This window comes from Dendropsophus ebraccatus, chromosome 10, assembly GCF_027789765.1.
Source record: "Dendropsophus ebraccatus isolate aDenEbr1 chromosome 10, aDenEbr1.pat, whole genome shotgun sequence".
Taxonomy (NCBI): Eukaryota; Metazoa; Chordata; class Amphibia; order Anura; family Hylidae; genus Dendropsophus; species Dendropsophus ebraccatus.
Window position 1 is genome coordinate 16,698,594 of NC_091463.1, and position 24,077 is coordinate 16,722,670.

A 24,077-nucleotide genomic window follows, 5' to 3' on the forward strand; every position below is an offset into this window, starting at 1 on the left:
TGTCGCCCGAGTTCCCATAAAAACCTGGAGCCGCCTGCCTGTAAATCACGGCTTCGTAGTGAGCGCCAAAGTTACTAGGGGGTCCATCCTTTAGCCAGAAGAAGCCAGGATCCTCGGGCACTCCAGCGGGCCAGTCTCTCCCATAATACCAGAATACTCTCCCAGCACCACAATGACTCACAGACCAGATTTGATATTAAAATTAGATTTATTATTTTCTTCTGTGAAATCCAACACCTAATTTATTCTTTATATTTTTTTGTCACAGTTTCAGCCTTTTATTAAAAAAATTATCTTAGCAATCTACTCATCGACATGCCACACATTCTCTAAGACGATCCGAGAAGTTTCAGGACAAGATATACGGATGGAGTATACAGCGGGACTCTGGACGTCCCAACATTTCACCAGTACATGTTTTGCTTGGTTTTTATAAAAGCGCATGAACAGCATGTCACCCGTGTTCAGTTTAGTATCTCACCGCGCCTCATCTCGCCTCACGCGGGTTTATTTATTTCACCTTTCTACCAATTTTCCAAAAATACAGTAGTAAAATAAACTTTTTGGATTTTCCGATGCCCTACATAGCAGAGTATAAGGCTGCGGTCTCATCACATGTATCGGGGAACGACTTACACCTTTCCCACTTCTTCATAGGAACGTCCCCCTAAAAAAAGGGAATAGACACGCCCAATTATATGCAAATATGCATAAGCCCCGCCTCTCTGCTGCAGTCCCATCCTATCAGAGATGGAACCGTTGGGAGGTATGTGTTTAAATTCAAAAATGTAAATCATTCATGTGTCAACACTGACTCTGAAACAGCCAATCAGAAAGCAGCTGGAACGGAAAACACAATCTGATTGGCTCTCATGCCAATCAAGCCATCAAGGTGATTTCTTGGATAGGATATTGATCAGTACTGTGCACAAGAACTGCATAGGGATCTCCATTAGGACTAGGGAGGGCTCATATATATGTGTGTGTGTATATATATATATATATCTATATCAGTGGGGGCTCTAGGCAGTCTCTATAGTGAAGCCCCCATGGACTCATTGTCAGCCACACACACCCAATTGTGCAAAGCAATGTGCAGCCATCGAACAATGATTTTTAGTCCATTTTCTTAAAGGGATTCTCCAGAAAAAATATCTGCACCCAATAAAAAAGGCTTGAGGGGGCGGAGCCTGACCCAGGTGTTCAAAGAAAACAACAGAGGGAATGCTTGTGTCATGCTCCGCCCCCTCGGGCCCCGCACTAGGCGATATTAGTTTGGCACGTTCTGATCTTTTATGATGCAATATGTGGCAATGACGTAAAGACAAGAGTGAGGATATATTCATACGTCTGTGGTTACATTTTGGCACAGGGCGGACACACAGGCAATCGTCCATGGCTGCGGCTGCAGTCACACTAGAACGTTTTTACTGATTTGGTACCAATGATTGTGGGTCGGGGAATACAGTGCAGAACATTGCAGCATGTTAGGGTTTAGCCTAACGGTAATAACTGAGGGGAGCCATGGCGGTATTACATAGGCGGTATTGGGATAGGGTGCAGGGAGACTGTATCATAGTATATGATGGATGTACTAAAGTGTCTATGTACAGAAAAGCCTATGTTATAGAATAGACACCTCTGCACTTGATATATGAGACCTACAGGACCACAATCACTCCCATTTTTTTACAGTGCAACCAGTGACCTCATATAGAGAACCAACAATAAAGGGGCAAAAAAAAAATTCTTTCAAATTAACTGGTTTCAAAAAGTTGTATAAATTTGTAATTTACTTCTATTTTTAAACCGCCAGTCTTCCGGTACTGGTGTATACTTTTCAGTCTGACACAGGGCTCTCTGCTGACACCACTGTCAGTACCTGTCAAAGCAGGAGCAAACCTCTACTGCTCTGGACAGTTCCTGACATGGACAGAGGTGGCAGCACAGAGGACTGTGTCAGACTGGAAAGAATACACCACTTCCTGCAGGGCATACAGCAGCTGATAAGTACTGGAAGAATGGAAGATACTGGAACTTGAGATTTTTAAAAAGATAAAGTAAATTACAAATCTACATAACTTTCTGAAACCAGTAGCCCTTTAATAAACTGGTTAAACTTAATGGACATGTGTCTTTTTTTAACCATATAAATTTTGGACCTAATGTGGGGTCACCAAAGTTACCAATGGCACCAGTGCCCCCTTCACAATGCCCTTCGTACATGTACAATCTGCCCCCTGGATACAGTATACCACTGTGATGGGAGCAGGTACTCTACATGGGACAGTCCTCCTCATCCTGGATGGTAGTGGAATCACGTCCTGATCTAGAACCCTGATTCTTGATGGTGTTGATCAGACTTGTTGAACTGTTTGGGTTCGACAACGTTCTCTTGAACATTTGGCATTTGACTACTGGTGGCCGCCCTAGGGAGTCCTGGAAAATATGGATACACCCATAGGCCATAGGCTGTATCTGTGTTCTTATGGCAGCCCTGGGGCGGTATTCAACTTCTCCAGCTGCCGGAAGTCCAGATGCCAAACGCATAGAAGAACGTTGCCGAATCCGAACAGGTCAGCTCTCAACTTGGTACATGTACCCCACTGGATACAAGCAAAGACTCTAGGGGGCGCTGTTCTGATGCTGTGGTTTTGATCTGCAGAAAGTATAATCATAGTCTTGTGGGCTCTTGGAAGTTATAGTTGGCACATCTCTGGATGCACTATGGGGACTATGTGACCCATTTCAGGGACTACATTATTGTTTAGATACACTCAACAATAGACATAGGACCAGAGAAGCACTGCAGGCAAGACTGGACAGAATTCAGTGCTCCATTATAAACATAAGCCTATCCAGCCACTGGGGCATTGCCCCGTCAGATAGCCAGGTAATGCGGCAGGCATTGTGTATTTATTTGGCAGATCCTCAGCCCTCCTGGTGATGTGCCAACAGGCAATGCTCATACTTCTTGTAGGCACAGTGCAGAATTAAGGTGGCCCTACCAAGACCTCACCAAGTTACCGAACCCAATGCCCTGACAGTCTTGCCACCTTAGGTCAATAAACAAAAACAACAAGCGTAAGCTGGCCATACACATGGCCATTACAGAGCACTCACCTAGCATCCCCAGAGACTGATACCCCACAATGATCACAGTTCTATACGCCATAGTCTCTTCCATACTAGCCCCGCTTTGGTATATAGCATCTGCCGACTTGTGGTTTCTGTATACAACCATTACCTGGCCTAACCATTTCTATAAAATATTACTCACAGTCTTTTAATGTTCCGTTGGTACAGAGAAAAAATATACCTAACACTGAGCGTTCTATGTGGTGGAGGACACCTGAGCTACAACAAAATGTCCTCCTATGACGGACATGTTGGGATGCAAGAAGCGGACATTGTGCTTAGACCTATGCGGGAAATGAGTATCTGCATGTAAGTGTTCGATGGAACAAATGTGGATGCGTCTACTCAAGACTTTCACTCTCGGATCCTTATATCTATGAGCTCTTTACAGGCCTCCATCCATTGCCTTCCTAAGGTAAGATCCAATCCTGGTCAGAAACCTGGGGGTCCAAGGTGAGTAAACCCTTACTTTTAAGATCCACCATCTACATGTTGAGTATTTTATCGATGACCCTTACCCTTTCAGGGACTCTCCCTCCCATGGTGGTCTGCTGCCTTCTTTCCATGCTATAATTATTCTTGTATCATTGTCCGTATCTATATAATGCACACAGGTACATAGCCGACTCCCATCATGTAACATCACAGCAGGCATGGAGTGTCAGCAACAAAGTAAGGATCACAGAGGAGGAAGGTAGGGGGACCACAGACTTCTTATTAGCCACATACCCATCAAGATTTCAGAACCTAATACTAAGCACCTTCCATGGTGTCATTCCTAGTCTACAGTGGCGTAATACAGTAGAGAATAACGCTAAACTCCAGCCAGGGCAACTCAATGCTTACCCATCTACCATCTGTGGCACTATGATGTCAGACATATGGAGTTTTCCATCGCCCTCAGCTTACAGATCTGTACGGCGCGCCATTGCACCAGTCTACAAAAGTCACCGGTTCCAGCAGTCAGACGTCATACTTGGTGGCACGTAAGTAATTCCTAGACCCAGTTTTGTCTAAAGCTGCGGAGAACTTAATTCTACACCGGGAGACCAGTGAAGTGGGACAGACAAGACATATACACCACTATTTAGTTGTCTGGATCATTGAACCACTCAGGGTGTGAGAAGGAGATGTTATATACAGACGCCCAACGGGCGAAGACCAGTTTCTCGGTGATAAAGCGGTGGTGATTGCCTCTTCGGCCGCGTTCGTTCTGGATGTACGTGGTACACTCGTCTGACCCCCTCGGCTCGTAGTAGTGATATGGCATCTTATGCTGACGTTTACTGGAAATAGAAAGAGAAATCAGTTCTATGCTATTATCATTGTAGAGACTGGATGCTGATTGGGTGTATTTCAAAAACATGGTTGCCCACACAGAAACCATATAGTTTTGGGAAAAAGTCGAACACGTTCAAAATTAGACAACAATTAGCCTATTCAAGCCTATGGCCTATTGGCAACATGTTGGCTGCACATCGGCACCCCTTTTTGACAGATTGTTAACAGACGTAGAGGTAAAAATGTGAAAGCCTCCCCTCACTAACGCCGTCTGTCTCTGCTTGATGCTGTGCTCTCATGTCTTCTCCTTGTAATAGGTGACTTAAAGAGACCAATCACAAGGAGATAGACTGAAGCTGCATCTCATAGGAATGCACTGAGACTCTGCAGGATGACTTAGGAGACAGAATTTCTCTGTCACTGATCTATGACTTGCTGCACTAAAATCCAATCTTCCTATAGATGGTGGGAGATGGGGCATTGAAAAACAAGTACTGTACACTATCAGCGCTCTAGAGATCCAACACCTATATAAGTAGAGTGCCGACATATTGCCGGATCCATCTCTGCCAGATGATTAGCCATTATTATTGATCACAATATAACACATGCTTTTGAACAGCTGCCCACCCCACCCCAGACCCCTGTATACAGATGACTGGTCACACGCCTGTATAAACATTATACTGCATCTATAAATCTGCACGGCTGTTACTCCATCTTTACATCTACTTATTGTGGTCGGAACAGTACAATGCCCTAAGGAGTCATAAATCCTATTGACCTCTACAATATTGTTTTACAGCACGCAGAGTTCTATAAATCCCCAGGTTACGGATGGAGCCGTACATTAATCTGGGGTTAATCTGACATTTCAAGGTCTCCCTCACCTGCAGTAGTCGGGGGGCACCATTCCGTATACGTGGACTTTGTTACACAGCTCCACCGCGATAACCATGGTAAACCAGCCGGTGCTCAGCCACGAATGGGACTTCTCCCTGGGGGAAATAATACATTCTCTGTCAATGAAGAAGCCATTGGTTATATTGGAGAGAGATGTGTCGTCTATCATCTTAAAGATGGTGCCGCAGTAAAGTGCTCAAGAACTACTGTATTCTTTCTACATCAATGCTCACTGGTGTTACAGATAGAGAACAGGATAATGTCTCTATATGCCAGCATCTAACAACCTTACAAATAAGTGGTAAAGCCTTGATTCCCCATTCACGTGCTCTGTTACCTGCAGCGCTGCATTACAAGGCACTTGTGGAAATCAGTGGGTTATCCGTTGAAATCAATGGATGCCTGCGGTTCTCCAGAATAGAGGGCTGTGCCTGCCGCCACCTTCCCATCTGGGGCATTAGAGGGGGGGGGGAGGGCTTCCCTCTATCACCTCCCTTATTACCACAAAACCCAAAACTTTGATCATTTGCAGTGTTAATGCCGCCCACACATCACCCCCTGTGGGCCTCATGTAGACTGTGGTGCAGTCATTTAGAATTATTCTAGAATTTTCTGTCACATTCATAAAAGTATAAAAAAAAGTATCTATACAAAATAAGGCATTGACTGCTAGAATATAGTTCCATAGAAGTCTATGACTTGAAAGTTGTACAGTGCAGCCACACTCTCCTAGACACACTCTGGACGCACTCTACAGTGCAGCCACACTCTCCTAGACGCACTCTACAGTGCAGCCACACTCTTCTGGACGCACTCTACAGTGCAGCCGCGCTCTTCTGGACGCAGTTTACAGTGCAGTCGCGCTCTTCTGGACGCACTCTACAGTGCAGCCACACTCTTCTGGACGCACTCTACAGTGCAGCCACACTCTTCTGGACGCACTCTACAGTGCAGCCACACTCTTCTGGACGCAGTTTACAGTGCAGTCGCGCTCTTCTGGACGCACTCTACAGTGCAGCCACACTCTTCTGGACGCACTCTACAGTGCAGCCACACTCTTCTGGACACACTCTACAGTGCAGCCGCGCTCTTCTGGACACACTCTACAGTGCAGCCGCGCTCTTCTGGACGCACTCTACAGTGCAGCCGCGCTCTTCTGGACACACTCTACAGTGCAGCCGCGCTCTTCTGGACATGTTGAACCCAACCGATCCATAAGTTTTTGAAACATTTTTGAGCCTTTAGGCACCTTAATAGGTTAATTCTGGGTACCCTGCTGATAGGTCACATGACATCCTATGAGGCGGGCATTAGTGAGGGTAATGAGGATAGCTTTATAGTGTCCCCGGCAGGAACAGAGACTGTGAATTTATTCGGCATACAGGACTTTGTTAGCTCTACGTAACCAATGCCAAAGGAATAATCTTCTAATTTAGTGACTCACTGAGTACAGTTACATAGGGTGGTGGGAGGCTTTGGCCTTGTACCCAATAATTACCAGAGATCAGAACTGTCAGGATCGGCCGCCGGCTGGTGTATCCAATCTGTCTCAGCCCGTCACACATTGGATACTCTACTTAACACGATTCCGGGACGAATTGAGCTAAACTACAATTTATTAGAATTGACATTGACTATCTAAATAAGCTGGATGTGGAATCTCCCACCCGTCCATTACTGCCAGCAGTGAGAGAAGTGGCTTAGCTGTGACCTGGCAATAGTGAAAGATACAAGTATGGCTGCTTACTTTCAGAAACAGCGCCCCACCTGTCCATTTGTTATTGCAGCTCAGCCCAAATTACTATAATGAAGCCAAGCTGCAATACACAAACCATGCATAAGGGGGGCGCTGTTTAAAAAAGACAGAAGCCATGTTTTATCCTCTTGGGCAACCTCTTTATTATAGCTGATCAGTGGAGGTCCAAAGAACAGCTACTGCTCAAGTCAGGAGGCAGCCGAACACTGCAAATGTTAGGGAATAAATGGAGCAATGGCCACCTATTGGTGCATTCCATACTTGCGATCAGTGAGGGGGTCCCAGTGGTCGGACCCCCACCGATAAGCTTCTCAGGAAGAGGGATAAGATGGGAATGTCCATTAACTATGGGGATAACAAATATTTATTGTGTATGAAGACCTACCTAATGGTAGATGCCAGCGTGACTATAGCATAGCATGTTCACCAACTGCTTGGCATAGCTGCCTGTGGGGGTCCGACCACCCCAACATTAATTTTGAAGATATTAGATCCTCAATACATAAAGTAATTATACATCTCATTACGATTCATATGTTATCCACCTGTCTCTTCCTGTTTCTGCCCGAAACAGCTCATCGAACCGTGCCATGTTCCGAGGAGATAAAACAAAAGCGGACACGTTGGGGAAGGCCGAGCTGGCTCTCTGGATAATATGGTACAAGTTGGCCTTGCTGTTCTGTTGCATCTTGATGGGAGGGCCCCAGAATAGAAGAGTCTGTCCTGGAGCGCGGCTCAGAAATTCTTGGGGTCGCCGCAGTACCCGGTACACGCTGGAGTGGGCCACCACCCTGAAGGTCGTCTTGTTGCCCACATCTTTTTCGTAGCTGGTGGTGGGGGCGTCATTCATGCGGATTACGCACTCTGACTGATCGATTGTTGGGCCCAGGGCGGTGTTTAGCAGGTGGCTGGAGCTGGTGACCAGGACACAACTGCTGCACTTGGTGTGAAGAGTCTACGAGAGATCAGAAGTCATAGTAAGATTGTGGAATGGCTACTAGTAACCAGTGCAATTTCTGATGCTATCGGAGCCTATAAAGCAGGATACATCTTTGTCAGGTCAATGGCGGTCCATCCAACAGTATCCATGCCGGGATCGGGACAGTGATGGGGAACCTTCGGCCCTCCAGCTGTTGCAAAACTACAATTCCCATCATGCAACAGATCCTCCATCACTGTCCTGATCCCGCCACGGACACTGTGGATGGACCGTTGACCGGACAATTACGACCTCTTCATTCATGCTCATATAATATCCACCATCTATCTAGAGGTTTGAGATCTGTCACCCTCCATATCTCACCTTGTTTCCAGACACGGGGATGTATCCATCTTGCAGCCCCCATTTTCTTATATTGGGTGGGTTGTGGTGTTTGATTTTCAGATCCTTGTAGTTGAAGGGTTCCTCATAGTTATTCGAGCTTAGAATGATGAGGAAGGTGACAAGGGCGAAGATCAGAATGAGAACAGCAGTACGACCCTGCGGAGAAGAGGAGAAAACCTTAGAATACATTGCATCACCCCATATTGTAGATGGACAGAGGATTAGTTAGCTTCAATGGAGGACCATGAGGGTGGATTAGATTGTTTTCTTCCATCCAGTAGGATCCTAGTTTGGAGTCTACTAAGACCCCCTCATAGATATTAGACCTGTCATTGGATCCCATGAACCAATGTCTATGGTTTAGGGCACAGCTATTAGGCGGATACTACATAAGAACGAGATAAACCTTTAACCCGTGACATCTATAGCGCTCACACATTTCTATATGCAGTTGAAGGTCGCCTCCATGGCAACTTTGGATGACAACCACCCCAATAGGAAAGCTTGGGCGTACAACACTGTATGTAATGCAACCGCCACACCGTCTCCTGGACAGACTGCACTTGATGCTAATCGATATATGGCCGGGTTATGATGTGTAGTGCATCAGGCAGCAGGAGGCCACTGTACACCGTATAGCATGTGCCCAGTATTACACGTCGTACATCATTAAAGGAAATCCATCTAGACTATAAAAAGATGCTGACGCAAAGAAATGACGTTTATATAGAAACAATTATCCAGCGGAAAAAAAAATCTTTCAAATCAACTGGTTTCAGAACGTTATATTAATTTGTAAATTACATCTATTTAAAAAAAAAACTCCAGTCTTCCAGTACTTATCAGCTGATATATGTTCTGCATGAAGTGGGGAATTCTTTCCAGTGCTCTCTGCTGACATCTCTATGCGAGACAGGAACTGTCCAAATTCCCATAGAAATCTACTCCTTCTTCAGACCATTCCTGACATGGACAGAGGTAGCAGCAGAGAGCACGGTGTCATACTGGAAAGAATACACCACTTCCTGCAGGACATACAGCAGCTGATAAGCACTGGTAAAATTTAGATTATTTTTTTCTTTAAACAGAAGTAAATTTCAAATGTCACTTTCTGTCACCAGTTGATTTGAATAGATGAGCAGAAAATTGCATATAGGGGAGAAGAAGAAATGTCCCTTTTTGAAGACAGTACGGGGGAGATTTATCAAACTGGTGTAAAGTAGAATTGTCTTAGTTGTCCCTAGCAACCAATCAGATTCCACCTCTTATTCCTCACAGACTCTTTGAAACATGAAAGGTGGAATCTGATTGGTTGCTAGGGGCAACTAAGACAATTCTACTTTACACCACTTTGATAAATCTCCCCCTATGAGCTTTCAACCACCAGACCAAAGAACATGATGGACTTTAGTTACTAATAGAGAGATGGTTTTAGTCATAGGGCAGTCAGTGCAATCTTCTAGGACCATGTTACCCTGTGTAATAAACCCACAACTTAGCAATGGCTGGTTCATTTGCTGATCACATATATTATAGGGAAACAATCAGCAGGTTTGTCCATACGTCCTCGAAGCACCACTATACGCAAAAGCTGTCATTCGCCTGAATTAGGGCTGGGCGATATAAACGATATGCCAAAATATCGTCATCAATTCGGTTGACGATATAGATTTTTGGCATATCGTCATATCGCGATATACCACGGAGCGGTAGTGAATAAGCTTCTCACTTACCGCTCCGTGGTACCGCGCTGCAGGGCCTTCCGTTCACGCATCGTCAGCGCGCTAGCGCGCTGATGCGTGTGACGTCAGGTCTCCCAGTGCATGCTGGGAAGAAGACGCGGCCCGTCTCGCCTTGCGGACTCCATCAGCCAGCCCTGCAGGAAAGGTAAGTAGCAGAGGGGTCGGGGGCGGCAGATGGCTTGGCATGGGGCTGATGATGGCCCTGGCTGGGGGGACATGATGGCTGGCACATGAAATGGCTGGAAAACTGAGGGGGAGATGACTGGCACTGGGGGGGGGGGGGGGGCTGATGACTGGCAAGGGGGGGCTGATGACTGGCAACGGGGGGCTGATGACTGGCAACGGGGGGCTGATGACTGGCAAGGCGGGTGATAACTGGCACAAGGGAGGGCTGATGACTGGCACAGGGTGGGCTGATGGCACAGGGGAAGGCTGATGACTGGCAAGGGGGGCTGATGACTGGCGCAAGGGGGGCTGATGGCACAGGGGAGGGCTGATCACTGGAACAGGGTGGGCTGATGGCACAGGGGAAGGCTGATGACTGGCAAGGGGGGTGATAACTGGCACAAAGGGGGCTGAAGGCATAGGGGAGGGCTGATCACTGGCACAGGGGAAGGCTGATGACTGGCAAGGGGGGGGGTGAGTATACACACAAAAATTTTTTTATATATCGTGATATATCGTTATATCGTGCATGCATCAAATTATATCGTGATATACATTTTAGGCCATATCGCCCAGCCCTAGCCTGAATGCACCTACACCTCTCCCCCCCCCCCCCCTATGTTCATGTGAACAAGATTTCTACAATAAATGGATCGTTTTGCAGCATTTGTGGTGAGTGCATAGTACCTTACCTTACCCATTGTGATAATTATTAGTAAGCACATATTATGCATGATGCAAGCAAGGCTTGTTCTAGTGCTAATCGGGGAACACAGTTGCCCCCAGTGCACCAAAGGTAGAATTTAGGAACAAATGACTGCAAAATGGCACCACCTAGGCCGCTACAGGGACATTTGGACAAACCTGCTGATAGTCTCCCTTTAGGCTGTCTTCACACTGCCACTAAAACGCCAATAAAAACACAATGGCGTTTTTTTTTTGTTTTTTTTTGCAAAAACGCCAACGGGCAGATGTTATATGGAGGTGAATGGAAGTTTATGATCGGCATGGAGTTTTTTGGAGGGTGGTGTTTTTCTCTCCTCTATGGCTCTATGGCAGTTTTTCCAAAACGCAGCAGGCTGAGGGGGTGGCATTTTTTCTCCCATAGACTTTGGGGTTTTTTTCTGGCATTTTTGTCCCCTTTTGTGGTCCAGCAGCTAGGTCATGTGATGGCAGAGGGAAAAAAAGTTCAGCACACAAAAATGGCTAAACAACAAAGAAAGATAATTCACACATTAAGCCAAAAACGCTAGAAAAAAATGGCAAAAAAAAAAAAAACAGCAACCGTATGAATAAAATGTCTAGCACCGCATTGGAGCCCCAAAAAAACGTAGTGTAAGGGGAACCCTTAAGCTGATTTAAAAAAAATAAACACGGAATTCATGTCATGTGATATAAAAATGAGCTGTATATAAGATACCATAGTGGAGCAATGAATACACGCCTGCTGCTGCAGCTGCCTATGTATTACCACTCTAAGGCAAGCAGGTGCAGGCAGCCATTGCTGTAATGGTCATTACCCTGATAGCTATTCGTAGCGAGACAACCCCATCAACGTGAAGATATACAACCATCCCTGTACACTTTACTAATGGACTGTTTGTGCTGACTAAACACACTCTATATAGGAGAGACATTTTGCTCTGATCTCTACCATCTCCCCTGGTGAGAACTTGCACTTAGATGGTACTAACGGTGATAAAACGGACACATAGACAATGGCCGTGTCACCGCTGAGTAATATGATTATCGGTCACATCCGTGGGTAGGTATAGAAAGGGTCAGGTATTGTAGGAGTGGTGAGGTCAGTGTATATACCCATTATTACACTGTATTACTCATCTATAACGCAGTCTGACTGCTATTGACGGTCTATGCTGTTCTTACGGCTCGCAGGTGCAGGGCTGAAACTGTACCATATAAACATATAAGGCATTACAAGAGCATGAAATCTGCATCTGTATTACACTACAAGTCCCAGCACAAGCATTGGTCAATTAACCCATACTGACAGCAAAGTATAGCTCTGGGATGTTCTAATACAAAGACACAAATCCTTCTATATTATACATGGCTTAAAGGGGTGATTCACCAAAATGTTGTTTTTTTTTTATATTTCTTTCTTTCAAATCAACTGTACCAGAAAGTTATACAGATTTGTAATTTACTTCTATTAAAAAAATCTCAAGTCTTCCAGTACTTATCAGCTGTTGTATGTCTGGCAGAAAGTGGTGAATTTTTTCCAGCCTGACACAATGCTCTCTGCTGCCACCTCTGTCCAGAGCAGTAGCAAATCCTCATAGAAAACCTCTCCTGCACTCCAGATTGGGGAGAATATCACTTCCTGCAGGACATACAGCAGCTGATAAGTACTGGAAGACTTGAGATTTTTTTTTTTTTTAATAGAAGTAAATTACAAATTTCTTTTTTCATCTCTTATACATCTAGTCATTTTATATATATATATATATATATATATACATATATATATATATATATATATATATATATATATATATATGTCAAGGGTCTGGGGATAGCTTAAAATGAAAACGTTTCAATGTGCCATGATTTTATATAATCCCATAATCAGTTTATATATAATCCTTAATGAATATATCAGATATGCTTTTTGCTTGAAACAGCTCAGTGCAAGATTATGCCTCCTCCATAAACCTACATTTCCTGTGTGGTTGACAAAGGAAGTTTGAAGAAACTAAAATTCAATATATAACAATATATTGCGCACTTATAATATACCAAATATGGCTAGAGATCAAATGTATCCAATCATGTTTTGTCAAATATATCCGTGTGACTTAATAACCACACCTTTTGTCATTGCATATAAGAAGAATGTGAAAGTTATTAAACTGATCTGGGTCACATGATCTCATAGTGACCCTCTGTAAATCACATGTGTCTCTGTGCTCTTCTCAGCCAGCAGCAGAACCTAATGTATGATGAAGCTGCATGGACTGTTCCACTCAGGCTCTTCACAGGGGTATACAGTGACTCTTACCACAGTTACAGATGATGATTATACAGGTATAATGGAGGTGATAACACTTCAGCCCCCCTGACTATATACTTTAATTGCTAGTTTCTCGGCTGATAGTTGTCTTTATGACACGGAGCAATATCTTTTTAAGGGATATATGGAGACAAGGATTATTTGGGGCCAACTCAGGTTAGAATCAGTCTCCTTCCCCTTCCGGCAGCCAAGTCCCATCTGCAGAAGGAGTTCACGCTACTTTAAGTAATAATTTTCACCCAAAAAATTCTAATACTACTTGATTTATAAGCAATGGGTTAGGTGTATACGCTAAAGACATGAGCTGCAGAGGTGTACTCATCCCCACCAGCCCATCCTGCCCCTTCTTACCCTCTCCTACCCCAAGTCTGCAATGCAGTGGTCCCTCCCTACCTCTCATTATAACACTTTTCTTATTGTATTGCAGAAGCCTCATACTGTGTGAACAGAAGCTGAATGTGTTACTATGGCAACAAAATCAGAAGGCTTGAAGTCTGTACCCCCCCTCCCCTCTTTCCGAAGCCGACGAGAGGGAACGAGGAGGGGGGGGGGGGGGGGAGGATGAGTGCATGGGGATGAAGGAAGAAGAAGCAAGATGCTGAGGATCCACTGTATGTAATAGTGACAGATGAGAGGTTGGTGTGTGGGGGGGGGGGGATTTTTCCCCTCGAAGTAATGAGCATGCAGTAGAGGTATGGGAATACGAGGCGAAGGTAAATTTGTATCATCCTTCCTGACAACCTGTACGTGACTGAGCTAAAGAGGAGGATATTGGGGGTAATTCAGCGTAGTGCTGAGGAGGTGGGAATAGGGTCACTCACTGTCTGCAGTAATTCATGGCCGCCCACCTACTACGTGAGCCATACCTTACTTGAATATTGTAGACATTGACGTCTCACGGTCCGGAAACTCTGATAACACTGGCTTAGGGCAGAGAAGGAAGTATAAGACACGAGAAGGTGCTTGTTTATTGTATTATATTGCTGCCCTTTTGGAGGATATGGTCATGGACATGGTCGTATTACAGCTCTATATAGATCAGAATACAGCGCCTCCTAGAGGTATTGTATGGCAGCACACAGAGTACCTGCAGGATTTGTGTGCCGCCATACTGTGCTTGAGTGCTTAAAGGGGTTATAGACCAGGAATGGGAAACCTGCAGCCCTCCAGTGGTTACAAAACTATAATCCCCATCATCCGGTGTTGCTGTTGGTTACACCCTTTGCAAAAGCCTGTACTTTTCTGTATGTAAGTGGTGATGTAGTAGTGATAAAGTTTCGCCACAAGATGTCGCTATTGTAAGAATATGTACTTAGTTGCTGCACATGTAAAATATGGAAAGGGTTATTGCTTGCTTATATGTCACATGGATCTGTGGACCAATGATAGTATCTTCTTCTTATATTCTTCTGGGGCTTGTGTCACCCACTAGGACGGGTCCCCCGACACTGGTAGGACAATAGGTGGTTCCTTCCGACAAGAATCGATGCACAGGCACAAGTATTCTACTATTACTACCTCATCCCTCAACATCCCGGCAGAGCACAGTGCTACATGGGTTGGGACTCTCACGACATCCTCCTCTCTGCTCCTCTGATTCTTCTTTGTACCTCTCAACACGTAACCCAGTCGGCACGACTGTACCACTCTCTATACTCTCACTACAGATCTAGATCCTGAACTATTAAGTGTCTTATTAAGTGTAAAGTGTTCTGTCAAGGTAAAGCTGTATGTTCTGCTGCACACAAGTATCTTCAGAGTAAACAAGATTAACTACTATTAAGGTAAAGTGACTCTGTGATTCCTCACCCCACACCAACACAGTATACACACAATCCTTGGGATATTTCCCCTTTTTGTGGATGGCAGTAGCAATAGTCCGGGTGGGTCATTACTCCACTCCGGACCACTGTGACAATAGCCCAAGGGACCCCGCAGAAGCCCGGCAGGTCACTGACCACAGGGGAACAAGTTGTATCCGGCCCTTCAAAATAAAAGCAGGTGTGCCCCCATACCTGTGTGCCCCACCGGCACTGGCGTCACGACACAACACCCTAGGGCTGGCTACATCTCGGCTAACCACCATAGAGCTCGCGTCACAATTCAACACCTAGCAAGAGACCGGCCATATCACCTCCATAACACCGCGGGGGTGCATCACACATCGTAGCAGGTTCCCGATACCTGATATCATCAATTACCCCCACCCTGTGGATAGAGAACATGTCTGACCGCTGGAACCTCCTTTGATCTGAAGAACAGGACACGACTGCCACACCATTGTCTTTGGGAGTGCTGAAGGTAGCTGAGCGCTCTACTCCCATAGACAATGAATGAAGTGACTGTACAGTGGTTAAAAGGGTACTCCAGCAAAAAAAAAAGTTCTTTCAAATGAACTGGTGCCAAAAAGTGCCAGAGATGTGTAATTTACTTAAAAAAAATCTCCAGTCTTCCAGTACTTATCTGCTGCTGTATGTCCTGCAGGAAGTGCTGTATTCCTTCCAGTCAGGAGAGCAGTAGAGGATTTCTATGGGAATTTGCTACTGCTCTGGGCAGTTCCTGACTGGAAGACTGGAGATTTTTTAATATTAGTAAATTACAAATCTCTGGCATTTTTTGGCATCAGTTGATTTAAAAGGAAAAAAAAAATCACTGGAGTACCCCTTTATGTGTCTATAGAGGTAGAACCCCCTTAAGGGTGCCTTCACACCTACCGTATCGCAGCAGATCCGCAGCAGATTTAAGTAAATGAATGAACACAGCATTAAATACGCACTGTCAAATCCGCTGCAGATCCGCAGCAGATTTGTAAGTGCGGATTTGATGCTGTGTTCATTCATTTAGTTAAATCTGCTGCGGATCTGCTGCGATACGGTAGGTGTGAAGGCACCCTAAAGGGGTAATCCGGTGGGGGGGGGGGAATGTTTTTTTTAAGTCATCTGGTGTCAGAAAGTTGTATAGACTTGTAAATTACTTCTATTTAATAAATCTCAAGTCTTCCAGTATTTATCAGCTGCTGTATGTTCTGCAGGAAGTGGTGTATTCTTTCCAGTCTGACACAGTGCTCTCTGCTGCCACCTCTGTCCATGTCAGGAACTGTCCAGAGCAGGAGAGGTTTTCTATGGGGATTTGTTACTGCTCTGGACAGTTGCTGACATGGACAGAGGTGGCAGCAGAGAGCACTGTGCCAGACTGGAAAGAATAAACCACTTCCTGCAGGGCATACATCAACTGATAAGTACTGGAAGATTTAAGATTTTTAAATAGAAGTAATTTACAAATCTGTATAACTTACTGACATCAGATATCCTGAACACATCCTGGAGTTTCCCTTTGATGACTTTTAGTTTACTTTTTATAGGGAAAAAAGCGAGAATAAGAAATCCATTGAACAGAGTGGCATTTTCCGATGTAGAGTGGCCATGGCCTGTCCCTGCACACAGCGGCCGGCCTCCTCCACACATATCTGACTTGATGTTTTCCCGCTGCTCTGAAAGGCTGGCCGTGCCCGGAACAAATCTGCTTCACACCGTGACTTCCAGCTCTCCAGCCTGTACCCCGCGCCTTTCAGCAAACGGCCAGCGCACAGCGACTAATAAGATCTTCACAAGCCATTCAGGAGAAAAAATCTTGTTAGTCATTTGAGGGGATCGTGGGAAGAAGGCAGAAAACTGCGGCCAATTGTCCTTTAAATTTAGGTCAACGAGCGACCCGATGTAACAAAGCAAATCTAGTAAGAGAGTATGAAAAAATGAGAGACCTCCCGGCTTTATAAACCTGCCTGGTTATGTTACATTAACCCTTCGTAGTGCTGAGTAGGTGATTTTAAAGGGTCCCTCACCTCAGGGTTTGGGCGTCAGACCCTCTCACTGATTGCTAGATAGATCTGGGAGAAGCACACAGACAAGCCCTTCACTCCCTAGCTCGCTGTGACCTCTATTCACTGCAGGAGACAGGACTCATAGACTTACATAGGAGACCATCTCCTGCAGTCAGATGGTAAGAGTGAAGCGTTTAGCCAGGCTCTTCTCTCAGCTCGGTGGGGGTTTCATCATTGAGACCACAACCAATCAAAACTTACAAACACGTCTGTATGACATATGAAAAGTTTTTACTTTAAGTGGCAGTAACACTTTAAAGGGTTTCATCATAGACAACGCCTAACACTCCTTCCTGCCCTTCACTATAACGTTCTCTCAGCTCTGTCTAACAATTAATAGGGGGCCAGCAGGGACAGTAACAGTTTAACTGGGTTTTCTATAGACAACCCCTTTTACTTTTTTCTTCTCCTTACTGTACCAGTCTCTATCTAGCGATTGGTGGGGGTCTGAATACCCAGAACCCAACCGAGACAAGAGACACTTTTAATTTTGTTTCATATTCTCCAAACTTATTCTTACTAAAATTGGTTGGTTAGTTCGGGTTGTTGGCTGATCTGAATTTAAAGTGACTCTGTACCTACAATCTGACCCCCCCCCAAACCGCTTGTACCTTCGGATAGCTGCTTTTAATCCAAGATCTGTCCTGGGGTCCGTTTTGCAGGTGATGCAGTTATTGTCCTAAAAAACAACTTTCAAACTGGCAGCCCTGTGCCCAACGGGCGTGGCCTAGATTGTATATGCATTAGGCTGGCATAACCTCTCTGTCCCTCCTCCCCATCCTCCTCATCATTAGGAATGCTCCAGGCAGATTGTCTCCTATTCCCCACCTGTGTCAGCCCGGCACATGGGCTGGATTGTTAAGCAGCTGTGCAATGTTCAGACAGGAGTAAATATTTCAGTGGCATTCCTACTGATGGAGAGGGTGGGGAGGGGGGACAGAGGGGTGGTGCAAAGTTAAGGCACAGATACTCCCATTGGGCACAGGGCTGCAAGTATAAAAGTTGTTTTTTAGGACAATAACTGCATCACCTGCCGAACGGACCGCAGGACAGATCTTAGATTAAAGGCAGCTATCTGAAGGTACAAGTGGTTTGGGGGGAAGGGGGGGGGGTGTCAGATCGTGGGTACAGAGTTGCTTTAAAGGACAGTTGGTTAGTTTCCAGCTTCTTTCCCTCTAAGTGCTGAGAGACGTTCCCTTACAACCCACACCCTGACCCATCAAAACGTTTGTAACATCAATTCTTTTTTTAAAAGAATCATTGGGGTATTGGCCTCCGTTCTAATTGGGGTACCCCCACTGACCAGCTAGTTATTCCCTAGGCCAGTCTGGCTGTGGCTTACCCCATCCCATAGGGAACACATCATGTGCAAAAAAAAAAAAAAAAAAATCAAGAGCAAGAGGACACAGTGAGAGATTAGCAGATGTGGTTGGTAAATCTACAATAACAGAAAGTAAACTTGCCTGGGATATATATATATATATATATATATATATATATATATATATATATATATATATATATCCTAAGATAATAAAAAGGGAAATACTAAAAAGACTAGTTGGACCAAGTGGTCTTTTTCTGCCGACAATCTTTTACTTTTCTATAACCATCAACCGAAAGATCAGTTTCAGAAATACCTGCCGATTGTCAATCACCATTTCAGTCTCCAGTCAAAACCGTCACTAAATCTTAAAGTCTCTGCTGGCTCTGTCTCAGTCTACACAGCAAAACTGTATTTTTCTATAACCATCAACCAACAGATCAGTTTCAGAAATATCTGCTGGGTGTCAATCACCATTTCAGTCTCCAGTCAAAACGGTCACTAAATATGAAATTCTCTGCTGGCTCTGTCTCAGTCTACACAGTAAAGCTAACCTGTGAGCTGCACACAAGTGTCAGGTTATCATACCTGTTCTAGTGGCCACTTTGAGAACTGCAGCAATACAAGATGTAAATACCTGGACCTGATCTACATAAGAGCAGGAAGCGTCCTCAGCAGACTGCAGTGCGTGATGACTGCGCACGTTTTCCTCTACAGCCATCAGCCTAACAAGAAAACATTGATCGTATTGACCAGAAGCAAAGAGAACAAATCAGGACAGAACGGTTGTAAGGGCTGGATGTGCAAACATAAACACTCGTCTTCTATTAAGCCCCCACCCCCAAAGCTACTTACAATAATAATCGTAAAAATACTATGTAATAGCGTTGCCTCCCCCTCCCCTATTTCTCTCTTCCCTCCTTATGATTCATTATCGTAATTTTCTCTGCAATGAGATCTCTCAGGAGACACTAGTGGGTAATAGGGATTATAGTATTAGCATGTTACTCACATACAGTAGTAATAATGTTATTTACTTAAGGCGGATACACACTTGTTTTCCTAAGTAGGATATGTGAGGCACTACCTGTGGGTAATGGATACCTGCTATTCATTTGCTTATGGTTATTGCTCCACCAGATCACGGCTAGATCTGTGCATCCTCCATAGCTGTATATAACTTTGATATAACTCTTTCCTTTCTCATACTTTACACTGCAGGACTGCTCGTAAACATTTACTTCTTTCTATGTGTATATTGGATAGAGCAATGTTAAAGGGGTTGTTTGAAATCTATGACTGTAAAAATCAAACAGAAATGATACTCACCTACCCTGATCCCCCTCAGCTGCCACTGTGACAGCAGTCCCTGCTAATAACCCCTTCCTGATTACAGTAGGTTTCTATAGGGAAGGGTGTGTCACAGAGAGCAGGAAGAAGCAAGGACCAGGAGCCATCAGCAGCTATAGGGGATCAGGGTAGGTAAGTATCACTTCTTTAGTTTTTTTTTTTTATTATTTAAAAGGGAACAATCAGCAGGTTGGACAACCCTAACCTGCGGATATGTCCCAACTGCGCAGGAGACACCAAGGATGAAGATATGTCACTTATCATCATCCTTGGCGCCGTATCGGTGCAGTTAGTTGTTTGCTCCATAATCCGGTAAGACTGTTAGGAGCACTGCCCCACCCCCATATTGACGATCCCCTGGCTGGCCCTTTCCATTGATTATCATTAGAAAGGAGCGGGCTGGTGAGGGGCGGATCGGTGCTATGGGGGGGGGGGGGCACTGCTCTTAACGGTGCCTCAGTGCTCCCAGCGGTCTTAACGGACCATGGAGCAAATGACTAACTGCACCCAACGGCACAGAGGAGGAAGGTAAGAGACATATGGTACTTAAGTACCAGCTTGGATGATCTTTGCAGAGATCCGTTCCGTGACCCGGCTGGTCTCTTACGCCATGTGAACATAGCCTTACTCCGTATGAACTGGCCCTAAGTTGGGGCAGATCCTTATATCATGTGATAAAAGGGTTTGTCCAATGATAAATGTTTTCTGATGCCGGAGCCGCTCGCTTCATTGTGTGAACTGACAGGTCTTTCTGCGGCTGCAATTCACTGAATTGACATGTCAGTTCTTTGTGGGATCCCATAGAAGAATAGGCAGTGTTTCACTCCGTACAAAGTACTTTTTCTACTTTTACGTAGTGTGAACATAGCCTAAAACTGGCGGAATCCCCCCAGCCTCCGTGTCATACTGGCAGTCTATGGGAGGCTTGTGCGCCTCCTCTCTCCGGGCAGAAGAATAGACATGTCAATTCCTCCGAGTGGAGAGGCGCGGAGAAAGGAGGCACGCAATCCTTCCATAGACTGCCAGTATGACACGGAGGCTGGCAGGAATTCTGGCGGAATTCCACCAGTTTTACTCCGTGTGAACTAGGCCTTAGACTTGTAAGCGTCATTAAGAATTTAATGTGGTATTATTCTTCCAATAATCTGTTATTTTGGAAACACTGGAATTTTTTTTATCCCAATACACTTACTGGAGGCCACAGAAATCTCAGTTTCGGGAAGGCTTATCCAATATAATCACATTCATAGGAGACCTAAAATAGATCTATAATATTTAAGCATGTTCAGGTGGTAAAAAGCAGATCTTAACTTTTTGAGATGAAAACATCCCAAAAAATGTGAGCCGTAAAAGACATTGCACCTATTTGATGGAATTTACCAGTCAGTTTGCTATTGAATTCAATAGAACTCAAACAAATGCTATTTTATGGCTTTAAAAAAAGCCTGACAAAGACAAATTTAATCTATCTAGACCCAGGAGACCCAGGAAAACAAATCCTCATTAAGGCTATGTTCCCGCCATGTCTTTTTAGGTAAAAAAAATGTCCATTATTTTATAAATGATCATGATCCTTTTTAACGACCACCATTATCAAACAACGGCCATCTTATTTGCCTGAAAAAGACAATAGCGCCACCCCGTCCTCAGGTTGTGTGTGGTATTACAATTCAGTTCCATTCACTTCAGTAGAACTGAGCTGCAAAAGCCCCACACCCAAACTGAGGACAAGAGAGGTGCTGAATCTGGAAGAAAACGGCCATGTTTTTCTAAGCCTAGACAACCCCTTTAAACGGCCTTACTACAGGCAGGAAACCAGCCCTGATCTTGTAGCTCGGCAATCGTTTGCAGAACCTTTACAGGGCTCAAATGTCAGGTTGCATAAACAATTGTACATTACTTGGCTGATCGCCGGCCCTTTTAGGGAAATATTAGCCTACTTGGCTGGTAAACGCCCCATGTAATGGGCCCTAAGAATGATTTTACAAAAAGCTGTTGCCATTAGGTCATTGCCACTTAAAGGGAACCTGTCACCATGAAAACGCTACCTAAGCTATTAGCATATTGTTATAGAGCAGAAGGAGCTGAACAGATTGATATATATCTTTATGGGGAAAGATTCAGTAGAGCCTGTAATTTATTGATTGAAATCTCTGATGTTTCCATGCTAAAGAGTCCAGTCTATTGAGTGACTCCGCCCACTGGACTCCTTAGCACAGAATGATCTGGGATTCCCATCAACATGTTACAAGTTATACTGAATCTTTTCCCACAAAGATATATATCAATCTGCTCAGCTATTCCTGCTCTATAACATGGTGCTGATAGATTAGGTAGCATTGTTTTGGTGACAGGTTCCCTTTAAGATATTTAACGGGCAGCTTATTTGCCCAGGGTATCAACCCGTGTAATAGGGTTGACATTTAAGCACTTGCTCATTGGCTGATCACTCACTTCTGACCCATAAACCACCTCCCTCCCCCTGCAATCTAGCGATCGTTCACACAGCCCCGACCGCACGATTACAGAGCCGGTGTAATAGACTATGTAAAGGAGCGCCGATGTGCAGCTTGGATCTGGCCTTTAGTATTTAGTTTGTTAGGACTTTTATAACTCTTTTATAACTCTCAGTATTCCTATATGATAATGTAAATATTAAAAAGTTTCTCCAATGTGAAATGTCATGAAATTATGATTGTTGGGGGTCCCACCAACCCATCAAGGGGGTCCTGTTCCATGTCTTCAATACAGAGGTGGCTTTGCCTACACAGTCCCTTTTAACAGAGTTAATGGAAACCTACAAGTGTTCTCTGTTCTCAGGAAAAACCCTTTAAATGCTGATTATTTTTACTCCTCATATCATTCAAAGCAGTTTCCTCAACCTGTCGCAAAACTATAACCCCCATCAGGCCTGGACATGAAGGAAGTTTTAGTTCCAGGTTGGGAAACACTGATTTAAAGGGACACATTATATCATTGCAGCGTTGATCTCATATTACCCAAACTTTTCCTTCTTTCGATTTCCATTGATTATTACAACTCGGTTTAAGGACTCGCCCTGTTATAAGATTATTACTTATGAGACGCCCATAGAATTGCATTAGTTGGTGTATCATCTGGTCCATGTGGTGCACTCAGCTATGGTTGGATTGATGCACCTGGAATGCAGGAATACACATTCCCATGGTATCAGGCCACCATAACAACACATGCGTAGCACCGCCATGGACCGGCAGACCACCTTGCTGAGTGACAGCAGCACAATATTTCGGTCACCATAATATAGCGACAGCTTTCTGCGGGCAGCGGTGACCAGCTGGCAGCACATTACCCACTCTCCATAATACAGGACTGGGGGGCCATGATCTGGGTTCATTATATAAGAACAGCTGTCACTGCAGCCGCAGCTCCCCTCCCCCCCTCCCCTGCACTTACCGGGGCCATAAGAGCACTCAGATGTCCCCTCTGGTCACCAGGCCTGGTCCTTGATGTCAGGATAGCTCCGAGTGCCGGCCGTCACGATATTCCTTGTTCTTGATCAATCCTTTTCTTCCAGAGACATCCCTGTGCATCTACCTATGAGCAGCCTAGAGGAGACTGTCTCTAAGTATTGGAGAGGGGGGGTCCCTCTTCTATGCAACATAGGGGCAAATCCTGCTACATTTGGGGATATCTTCTTTTCTGTCTTCCAAGATCACATTTTACCTTCACCCGGATGAGCTCTTCTTCCTTTCTTCCTCCAGCCTTGAGGGTCTCTATCTATAGTCAGGCCTCCCAATCCAGAATAGGGGTCTTTCTCTCTATGGGAGAGTCTGTCACTTACATCCCCCCATGCAGATGGTGTGTCATATTGCAGTCATCGCCCTTTCCATTGGATCTCTGATCTCATTGCTTTTAGTGTATGAGGGTCTCTCCTGTGTCTGAGGGTCTCTCCCCCTTTCTGCAGATTGCTAAAGTCTGCAGCTGCTACATGGAAGCGGTGGAAGGCGGCGAGTCAACCACAGGGTCCTAGTGCCCATCGCTGTTACAGTAGTGCTGAAATCATGTGCAGAGCTATAGATAGGAGCGTTGCCCCCCCCCTATATAAGATATAGAAATGTGCATTACATGTAGAGGTGCATTACATGAATTCTTCATTTCGCCTTCTTTATTGCGGAGACGTCTGCTTCTTAGTTGCCCT

General features: G+C 44.8%; 1 protein-coding gene across 1 annotated transcript; it reads right to left on the reverse strand.

The window, feature by feature from the left end:
* Positions 1–189: 189 nt before the first annotated feature.
* ST6GALNAC6 (ST6 N-acetylgalactosaminide alpha-2,6-sialyltransferase 6) lies at positions 190–23,868 on the reverse strand. Its single transcript, XM_069986564.1, has 5 exons — positions 23,333–23,868; positions 8,382–8,558; positions 7,624–8,033; positions 5,310–5,417; positions 190–4,424 (listed from the first exon to the last, which is right to left on the reverse strand). The coding sequence occupies exons 1-5, from the start codon at positions 23,339–23,341 to the stop codon at positions 4,226–4,228; spliced, it is 903 nt and encodes a 300-aa protein (XP_069842665.1). The 5' UTR covers positions 23,342–23,868; the 3' UTR covers positions 190–4,225.
* Positions 23,869–24,077: the final 209 nt, after the last annotated feature.